This window comes from Rhinopithecus bieti, unplaced genomic scaffold (assembly GCF_001698545.2).
Source record: "Rhinopithecus bieti isolate Rb0 unplaced genomic scaffold, ASM169854v2 scaffold_13317, whole genome shotgun sequence".
Classification (NCBI taxonomy): Eukaryota; Metazoa; Chordata; class Mammalia; order Primates; family Cercopithecidae; genus Rhinopithecus; species Rhinopithecus bieti.
In genome coordinates, this window is record NW_016807516.1 from 351,537 (window position 1) to 362,176 (window position 10,640).

The 10,640-nt window shown below is 49.2% G+C and overlaps 1 protein-coding gene across 1 annotated transcript in view; it reads left to right on the forward strand.

Moving 5' to 3' along the window:
- The window catches only part of LOC108536057 (uncharacterized), a 57,740-nt gene extending 47,443 nt beyond the window's left edge, over positions 1-10,297 (forward strand). Inside the window, exons 6-7 of the mRNA XM_017882534.1 lie at positions 8,603-8,711; positions 9,761-10,297. Coding sequence (XP_017738023.1) covers positions 8,603-8,711; positions 9,761-10,297 — 646 coding nt within the window. The remainder of the gene's footprint in view (positions 1-8,602; positions 8,712-9,760) is intronic.
- The last annotated feature ends 343 nt before the right edge of the window (positions 10,298-10,640 follow it).

The following is a 10,640-nucleotide window of genomic DNA, read 5'->3' on the forward strand; positions in this document are numbered from 1 at the left end:
GGGGTTTGAGACAGAGTCTTGCTCTGTTGCCCGGGCTGGAGCGCAGTGGCACAATCTCAGCTCACTGCAATCTCCGTCTCCCAGGTTCAAGAGATTCTTGTGTCTCAATCTCCCAAGTAGCTGGGACTACAGGCATATGCCACCATGCCTAGGGTTTTTTTGTATTTTTAGTGAAGACGGGGTTTCTCTATGCTGACCAGGCTGGTGTCAAATTCCTGATCTCAACTGATTTGCCCGCCTCGGCCTCCCAGAGTGCTGAGATTACAGGCATGAACTATCTTGCCTGGTCAACACCCCCATATATATTGATAGAGTTATCTGGATTGAGGCCTCTAAAATCTTAAGTCACTGATTTTCCTCCATCTCCTAAGCCTACAGAAGTGGACTAACTCAGCCTATTAAGAGCTAAACTCCTTTGTTTACAGAGGCTTCTCTCACTAAGACAAAATATGCCTTCTTCACCATCTTGCCTAATTTTCCTCTTGGCCTAGGACTAGGGTTAAGTCCCAGCACAACACAGCAGGAGATGTGCTCATCGTGAGAAGGGGGAAAAGGCTGGGTGAGGTGCCTCACATCGGTAACCCCAGCACTTCAGGAGGCTGGGGCAGGAGGATCACTTGCGCCTAGGAGTTTGGGGCAGGAGGATCACTTGAGCCTAGGAGTTTGAGACCAACCTGGGCAATATAGTGGAACATTCATTTCTACAAAAAAAAAAAAATTTTTTTTTAATTAGCTGAGCTTGTGGGCTCACACATGTAGTCCCAGCTACCCAGGAGACTGAGACATGAGGATCACTTGACCCCAGGAGGTCAAGGCTGCAGTGAGCCATGATCATGACACTGCATTCCAGTCTGAGGGACAGAAGAGACCCTGTCTCAAAACAGTTTTTAAAAGGGGGAGAAAAGGGACTATACCCCAGAGGAGCCATAAGACCTAACCAGCAGGTACCAGCAGGAGTCAAAGGGCTAGGCATGGGACTGGATCATGAGGGTGCATGATGGAGGAGGATAAGAACATGAAAATTAGATAAGGGTGAGTTTTATTGATGTGGGAGAATTCTGCCATCTGGGCATCCCACAGAATATCCCATTGATTGACTGTGATGTTGACATCATGCTAGTTGAGTTAGTTTCGTAGGAAATGGCTAGCATGTTGGAGGCCTTCATAAGAAACATGCACTATAAAGAGTAGGAGATAATCTGTATGAAGATTCAGGGACCTGTCATATGAGTACAGTTTTGAGCGCCTAAGTGGTCAAGGCAGGCTGGGTCAGATCGTCCAAGCATAATGCCTGGCAGAACTCTTCAGGTTTTGGAAACAACATGTTCCACCTCTGGCCTCTGCCATCGGTCTACAGAAGGCTGCCACCTTTGAATGCAGCCTGGCATAGCAAAGTCTGCTGCTGCCTGACCAGGCTGCAGTGAAAACAGCCCTGCTGCTTGGGCCATAAGACTTGGCAGAAGTTAGGGGATTGGAGGGATCGGTGGTAAGAAAAAATACCATGTGGAATTTGCAGTGAGCTCCAGTGGGAGAATCACAGCACAGGCCCTTCAGGGTCTAGAGCAAGGCTAAGTGCAGTCTGCAGTAATGAATTACATGTGTTTTGTAAAACAACTTCTGCAGTGCTGTTGGCCCTGGTAGAGGACCATGAGATACCTGTTGACCACACATCCACAGCTGCCTGTCACAAGGTAAGTTGTGTCAAGCCCACCAAATCTTAAAGTTGGTTAGGCCCAACAGCAACCCATTGTTGAAGAGTAGCATCCCATTGAGTTGTAAGCTGGGACTGTGACTGCCCCTTATCCTCTTTGGGTCCAGCACCCATATGGCAAGGACAGAAGTCCCCATCTTGGCAGTAGTAAATGGCTCAGATCACAAAACCAAGATAGGGCTGCATTTAAACCCGGGGTTAGATAAGAATATGTTCGACTCCATAGTGATCTATGTCTGTATCTCTTAGTATTCCCTTGCCCAGTTGTGTCAGTAAAAACACAAGTGCTGCAACTCTAGCCACAGAAGGCATGGTGACTAGGGGCTCAGACCTTGCAGAGATGAAGGTCTAAAGCAGGCCACCTGGTAAGCTGCTAAGGATGGCAGAGGTGATTGCTAATACTGAGGGAAATCTACAATGGATGATAGAGGAAGAAGAAGGTGAGCATCAAATGCAGTGGCCAAGGCCACCAACCTTCCTCTTCTGAATTTCTTCCAGGAATAGAGGAGTCCTGCTGGAGCCCTCCCTGATACTTACAAAGCAGTGCATTCTGACCACGCACATGGTGGACGTGCCTGGGATGGAGACGTGCGTGCCTCCCAGATCCCCCTTCAAGGAAGCACTGTTCCCCTGAGGCTGAGATTGTTGTTGGTAGGCACCCATGGGCAGTCAGTCCCTTCAGGGTTCACTTCTGATCAGAGATGCCTTGCCCAAAGTCATACCTTTCCTGGATCAGCCCACCTCCAAAGGTTGATCAAGGCCAGGTATAGAAGCCCAGTGTGGGACAACTCTGATGTTGCATATTGGCTCCAGGGCTTTTTGTGGGGCTGGCAGAGGACCTCAGGCCTACCCTGCAGCACAGTTTCTTTCTCTGTGCAGTCCTGCTTCCTCCTCATTTCTTCCACAGATCCTGATTCCAAAGAAACTCCCTAATAAGTATCCTACACGCTAAACTCTGTCTTGGAGCCCACTTCCTGGAGAAGTCAACATGGGCCACACTTCACCTCTCCCAAGGACAGGTATCCTGCCTGTTCACATTGAGATCTCCAGCACCTAGGATAGTACCTGGTCCATCCACAGCATAATAATTAGTGGTTCGATAAATGGATACATTTATACTCTCGGGTAGCTGATCCCCCCCCTGAATCTACCTCAGATGCACCCCAGAAACAGACCTCTACATTCACTCTCTTGGGGTCTTGGTGATGAGCTTAAGAAATGAAACAGCCCCTCCCTCCACCCTTTTCTTTACTACTGAACCTGCAGCAGACACAGGCCAACCAAAAACCTCTGAGAAGAGCTATTACCTGAGTCAAGTCTTACTAGACAGGCAGCCCGGCCTAGGCCATGAGTAGGTAGTAGCGAACAGCCCTGGTTTTCATGGACAAGGAAAAGAGTGGCTGAAATTGTTAGCTACTTGCGGGAACCAGAGGTCCCAGCTCACTATGTCCTGCTGAGTGGAGACCCATGGCCTCGGGCTAAAAATCCCAATGGAGAAGATCTGCGTTGGAATGTAGAAGGCCCTGAGAATCAGACAACTGAAATACGTGTTACTTACAACACCCACCTCAACTGGAGGTGGGAACTGATGAGGACCTTCAGGTACTGAGCAGGGAGTGTGAGAATTCAATCGGGAAATGCCAGGAGGCCCCTCGTGAGAAAGGTGTTTGGCTGGAAGGAGACTGTCCAGATGGGGGAGGCAGCTGACCCCTGTCCAGGCAAGACAGGCAGAGTAGGGGGTGGTGAAGTCAGGGAAAAACCAACTGCAGAAGCTACAAAGGGCTCAGGAATTAGATGCACAGGGACTAAAGGCCATAGCCAGTCAGCAGTGGGGCATTGTGGAGTCTCCACAAGCATGCGTATTTATCACCACCACCGGCACAGCCAGCAACCCACGGCACCTCGTGAGAAAGGTGTTTGGCCGGAAGAAGACTGTCCAGATCGGGGAGGCACCTTACCCCTGTCCAGGCAAGACAGGTGGAGGAGAGGAGAGCAGATTGTCTCACAGAGATGTGTCACGAGCTTGTGCTGTGTCCCCTTAAGATGTTGGAAAAAATGCACATCACACATGAACAGCATGGTAGTTGGATTTGTTTTTGCTAAATGAGAGAGATGTGAAGCTCTGTCTGCTCATAGAGGAGGGGCAAGAGCAGAGACGGCCCTAAGGCTCCCAGGCATTTCCTGCTTCCAATGCATTAGCTCCAGTCACTGCACATTATTTCTGTAGCAGTCATGTGGACTTCCTGTGGAATGTTCCTTAAGAGAAATGGAACAATTTGGAAGAAGCACAGGCCAGCATGGTGGCTCACATCTATAATTGCAGCACTTTGGGAGGCCAAAGCGGGTAGATCACTTGAGGTCAGGAGTTCAAGACCAGCCTGGACAACAGGGTGAAATCCCTTCTCTACTAAAAATACAAAAAGTAGCCGGGCATGATGTCACACGCCTGTACTCAGGAGGCTGAGGTAGGAGAATCACTTGAACCCAGGAGGCGAAAGTTGCAGTGAGCCGAGATCACACCATTGCACACCAGCCTGGGTGACACAGTGAGTGAAACTCCATCTTAAATGGAAAAAAAGAAAAGAAGTGCAGAGGTGAGGGTTCAGACTCGACTCACCATAGCTGCCTCTGCAGCAAGGACTCCAGCTACTTCAGAGGAGCTCCACCTTCAGAACAATTGGAGGATTGTGACAGGGGCCTGGCCTCCTGCCCTGCCTGCTGCACAGCCTGCCCACCAGGCCCAAGCCTCTCTCAGCAGGTCCCCCTTCTCAAGTCACATGTATGTGGAGGTCAGGTCATAATCTCAGAGTTTGATCCTTAAAATGATCATTTACCATGCCCTGGGGTGCCCTCCTCCCATCTCCCCAAGGAAAAGTGGCCTGCTGTGAGACGAGGGCTGCGGGCCGCTCCAGGGAGCAGCCATGCAGAGTCACAATGGACACTGGAGGAAGGTTGGGTCCGAGGTGTGGGTTTCTGGCTGTGCCGGTCGGTGTTGGAGATAAATACGCATGTTTGTGAAGACTCTGCAATGCCTCACTGCTGGCTGGCTGTGATCTTTAGTCCCTACCCAGAGCCATACCTGTGTATCTCATTCCTGAGGCCTTTGTGGGTTCTACGGTTGGTTTCTTACTGACTTCACCACACCCTGTAGCCATAGGTTCTGGCTTCTAGGGAATGGCGGCTAAAAAAAAAAAAGACCAATCTAGGCAACATAGTGAGACCATATATATATATATATAGTTGTGGGGTTTTTTGTTTTGTTTTGTTTTGTTTTGAGACAGAGTCTCACTCTGCCGCCCAGGCTAGAGTGCAGTGGCACGATCTCGGCTCACTGCAAGCTCTGCCTCCCGGGTTCACGCCATTCTCCTGCCTCAGCCTCCTGAGTAGATGGGACTACAGGTGCCCACCACCATGCCTGGCTACTTTTTTGTATTTTTAATAGAGATGGGGTTTCACTGTGTTAGCCAGGATGGTCTTGATCTCCTGACCTCGTGATCTGCCTGCCTTGGCTTCCCAAAGTGCTGGGATTACAAGCATGAGCCACCGTGCCCGGCCTACCCCGTCTCTATATTTTTTAAAAAATAATAAAAAAAAAAGAATGTACCAAGACAGGCCGGACACAGTGGCTCATGCCTTTAATCCCAGCACTTTTGGGACACCAAGGCAAAAGGATCACTTGAGCCCAGGAGTTCAAGACCAGCCTGGGCAACATAGCAAGACCCCAATCTCTATTTGTAATTTTTTAAAGGAATAAATAAAAAGGAATACAAATGATTTACCAAGACAGCTGGGCCGGGCGCGGTGGCTCAAGCCTGTAATCCCAGCACTTTGGGAGGCCGAGACGGGCGGATCACGAGGTCAGGAGATCGAGACCATCCTGGCTAACACAGTGAAACCCCGTCTCTACTAAAAATACAAAAACTAGCCGGGTGCCTGTAGTCCCAGCTACTCGGGAGGCTGAGGCAGGAGAATGGCGTAAACCCGGGAGGCGGAGCTTGCAGTGAGCTGAGATCCGGCCACTGCACTCCAGCCTGGGCGACAGAGCGAGACTCCACCTCAAAAAAAAAAAAAGAAAAAAAGACAGCTGTAGGTAAAGAAAGGCAGCTTTATTAGAGAGAGTAGGAAAATAAGATGCCAGGGAGGCAGCAAGCAGGCTGCAAGAGAGAAGCCAACTTCAAGGAAACACAGGCTGGCGGGGGATTTTATAGGATGGAGTTTATGCTGTGCACTGAAGAGGGCTGCATGCAGTACTGATAATGCCAAGGTTGCAGTGAGCTAACTTGCAGGTGTCTGGTGGTAGCTGTGTGCCAGAAGATTGTGAGTTATTTGTGTGGCAGGGCTGTGTGTCCTGGACCATGAAGAAAGACAGACTTAGAGTTTATCTGCTTTCTCTTTCGGTTTTCCCTGTGTCCTGCCAGGTTGACTCCTTTTCCCTAATTAGGACTCCACACACACCAGTTCTGCTGATCTACTTTGTTCAGATTCTAAAAGTTTGCTTTTTCTGGGGGAGGGGAGATATCTAGTTCACTCTTTTTTGGCTTTCTGGCTTTAAGTCTTCCTTTACTTCACTTGGGCTTAAAGGGGGCAGCTCAAGGCACTTGTGTTCAGTTGTCCAGGTGTGATTGGAAGGGGAAGTTCATTGATAAACACTCCTTTCATTCCTGGAAGAAACCCTTTGTGATCCTGCTTTTCTAAAGACACTGCTATGCTCCACTTGGCAATATTTCACTCCAAACCTTATACATGAAATTGTACTATAATTTCCCTTTTCTTGTCTTTTCTGACTTTTGTGTCAAAATTTTACTGGCCCCGTGAAAGGACTTTTATGTCTGGTTGATGTTTGTGACAATTATTTTCTCATCTGTGAATTCCAGTGAAGCCTGGTGAACACGGGTGGAAATGCACACACAGACTGGGAGGGAGGGGAGAGCTGCCCATGTGGAAAGGTGTCCTTAACAATTTTAGAAGCCCTGTCTGCCAGAGAAGGCAAGGACAACCTCAGGACCTGCACTCTCTTAGCAATGGGACTGGGGAGGAGGAGATTGGTTGCTCAGATGTGCTCCTTAAAATCCCCTGGAGGTGACAATTATGATGTTGGAGAAAGGTCAATAAATTAAGTTTGGAACAATTTATACTTTCTGAAGCCCACTGAGGGACAGAGATAAAACCCTTTTTAATTTTAACTCAGCCAGTTGGTACTGGGGCCAGTGACACTGGGGCTGACACAGGCAGGGAAAGAGCTAGAGGTTTATGACCAGAAATTACAAGATGGCAGGAAGGGTGGGGGACGCCTCAGGCCTCAATCCTTTGTTGCCACTGTGAAGGGTGGTCCTGGGTTGTCCTGGTCCAACAGTGGAAGGCTGAGAACGGTGAAATCCACTCAGGAGTCTCCCTTGCCTTGGACCAGGTTGGTGGAGATGAGCAGACACAACCGTCTTAGTCTCTTGCAGAGCAGAGCCTGCTGAGTGATGAGGACTCAGCCATGCGTGCCCTGGGAGAGCTCCCCGTAGGCCTCTTCCTTATACTGTCCACTGCGGCCTTCAGTGAGGACCACACAAAGACTGTGATGGCAATGGTGAAGGCCTAGCCCTTCCCCTGCTTTCATCTGGGATTGTTAAGGGATGAGTCAGCAACTCAAGACCTGTTGGAAGCTGTGCTAGATGAGCTGCGGTTTGTTTCTACCAACACTGCTTGCCCCAGGTAACTACAGAGATGGGTGCTGGTAGAGGCACAGGGAGTTGAGGGCAAGGCAGCTGGATTCAGAACTTTATACATGAAATTATACTATAATTCCCATTTCCACTTTGGAACTGATATGTGTCCAAAGATGTGCCAGAATCCACTGGTGGCAGAAATCATTTGCTGGGAAGCCTGGATGCCACTGCCCAGGGTCACACAGAGAAAGAACCCACATAGTTCAGAGCTGATTATACTGCTGAGGGGGTTAAGAATGTGGCTTAGGCCGGGCGCGGTGGCTGAAGCCTGTAATCCCAGCACTTTGGGAGGCCGAGACAGGTGGATCACGAGGTCAGGAGATCGAGACCATCCTGGCGAACACGGTGAAACCCCGTCTCTACTAAAAAATACAAAAAAAAAAAAAAAAAAAAAAATGTGGCTTAAACTCCCAGGTGGTGTCCCAAGACTGTGTAAGCATGAGGACTAAGGAAGATCTGAGGGAAGAGTGCCACTTAGAAGGCGTGGCAGACAGGGGAGCACAGGACTGCTGGCTGGCATGGAGGCCCCTTCTCCAGATCTGCTGCTGCTGGTCTCATACCAGCACTGTTTTGAAAATCAGCATCCCTCAGCCTGGGCAAGATGGAAAAACCCCATCTCTACAAAAAATACAAAAGTTAGCTGGGCATGGTGATGTGCACCTATATAGTCCCAGCTACTTTACTTAGGGAGCTGAGGCAGGAGAATCACTTGAGCCTGGGAGGCAGAGGTTGCAGCGAGCCATGTTCATGCCACTGCACTCCAACCTGGGTGACAGAGTGAGACCTTGTATCAAAAAAAAAAAAAAAAAAAGAATGTCAGCATCTCTGATCTGCTTCTCAATCCCCACAGGAGATCAAAGCTCAAGGTGCTGGATTTTACCCATGACTTTGAGCACTCCAACTGAGAGGAACGCTCTGAGACCTCGTCCACACCCTTTGTCATCACACACATGGTGGAAGAGCCAGAGGCTGACCAGCCCATGCCCAGTTCCTGAGAGCAGCCTCAACATGACCGAGAACCTGTAGAAATACACACAGATCTTTTCTTACATGGTTTGTTTGGTTTCTTCCACCTGTATGGGTTCTCCTCTTACATACTACAGAGAGTTGAGAAGAGCCATGGCTGGCTGCGCCTCCGCTGCTGGACACTGGTCATTAACTAAGTGCCTCTCCACAGCCTCATAGAGATCCTGGGAATGCTGGAGCTGGAGACCATCCGAGAGGTGCGACTGCATCACAGGAGTAGGTCCTGCTTCGTGTCAGACCTGATCCAGTTCTTCACCCAGGTAGGGCAGAGCAACCTCATCATGAGTGACATCCCCTGGGACTTCCCTGCCTACTGTTTCTCCCTGCTCAGTCCCCTGGGCCACCACCAAAAGCTTCACCTCACTTTTGGCTGCCTCTCAGGCCAGTTACATAAGATGTTCAGGTGAGTATATGGAAAGTTCCCCTGAAGATACAAAGGCCAGGATCCCTGCATACTTCTCTGTTGTCACATCAGGGTAAAAGGCAAGCCCAGACTTCCCTTCCCTGGATTCTGCAGAGTCACTGATGGACACAGACTCTAAGGCTGGGGTCCTGGGGTCAACCAGCAGTTGTTGACTGCTATAGAAGGAAAAGATACATGTCTGAAATTAGCATCTCATCCACTCATACATTCACTCCAGTACTTAGTCCATACCAAGCACAGAGCTAAGATTGGGAGATAAAACTTTGAAAATAATCAGACAGGGTCTTGGTTTTCTAGAGCTTGCATAGAGAAGGGTGACTATGGATGGAAAGTTGTGAAGGTGGTATTTGGGAGAATCAATTGTCCCCACAGCATCTAAGCCCAGTTGACTTGGCCAACTCCTTCCCCTCATTTATGTCTCACAGACTTCTCTGTGGCATACCCTGGAATAAGGAGCTGTTCTCCTGGAGTCTGGTCATTGGGTGCAAAGGAACATAGGGCAGCACCTTCCATGAAGTAAAAACCTACCCCACACCATGTGTAGGGGCTGCATCTACATTCCATTCATTCCTGCAACAACTTACAGAGCATGAGTGCTGATTATGTTTATGTGGCTCTTTAGGAAGCTGAGACTAAGAGAGGTCGACGTGCCTGACACCATTCTCTGAAATAGGGGAGGGGTCCTGTTGGGCATGGGAAATATTTGATTCCAAGCTCTGTGTTCTTATTCAGTATAGAAGGCTGGCTCCACCCTTTTGCATTTAGACTGAGGTAGGGGTGGTACAAATTTCCCAGGCAGGATTTCTGGCCTTTCCCAAATGTACCTAGTGCTCCATTTCAACTTCCAAGGAGTAACTGTGTCTGTCTCTTCACGGTGGTCTGCAGAAACTTTTGGAGACTCTGGTGGTCAATGGATATAGGCTTACTGAGAATGACATCACCTACTTGTCCCAGAGCATTCACGCCACCCAGCTGAAGGAGTTGGTCTTATGTAGCAATAACCTGTCTCAAATAGTTCCTGGGCCCCTGGAGTTTCTGCTGAGTGAGGTATCAGGCACCCTGCAGCACCTGAACTTGAGAAACTGTAAGCTGAAGGAAGCCCAAATCAGAGCCCTCCTGCCTGCCCTGTGCTGCTGCTCCCACCTGCGCTCCCTCATCTTCCACCACAATGTCATCTCCACATCAGGCATCATGAACGTGCTTCAGCACTTAGCAGGGCTGAAGGAGCTGAAGCGTGTGCAGTACCCTGTCTCTGCTGAATGCGTTGTGTACTTGGATGGATATAGGTGGGAGAATATCAACAGAGTGGAACTTGCCAGCGTGCACACCAAATTGCTGATGTTGCAAACGCTACAGCAGGCTGACATGGAGTTGATTAATTCTACCTCAAGCCTAACTTATGAAAATGCACAGCTGACCTGAAGGGGAAGGGGAATAGCAGTGGGTCTGAGAGCTGTATCAATGGATTTCCTGAGTGGATGGTGTAGCTTAAAGAAAACTGTCAACACAAGAAATGCCATGAGGAACACCCTAGTGGTGACTGCTGTTTCTGGACAGGGCTGGGGCTCAATGTCTCATGAAGTCAAAAGGCACTGGTTGAGAATCTACACTGTGCAAGAGATGTTTTAATGCTGGAGATAAAAACACAAGCTCTCCCTGCAGTTTTCCTTCTGGTCTGTTTGCCCAATCTCTCTTTCCTTTTGCTTCAGCATTGCCACTTGGAACAAGCAATTGGGTGAGTTTCTTCCCAAGACACTCACTTATG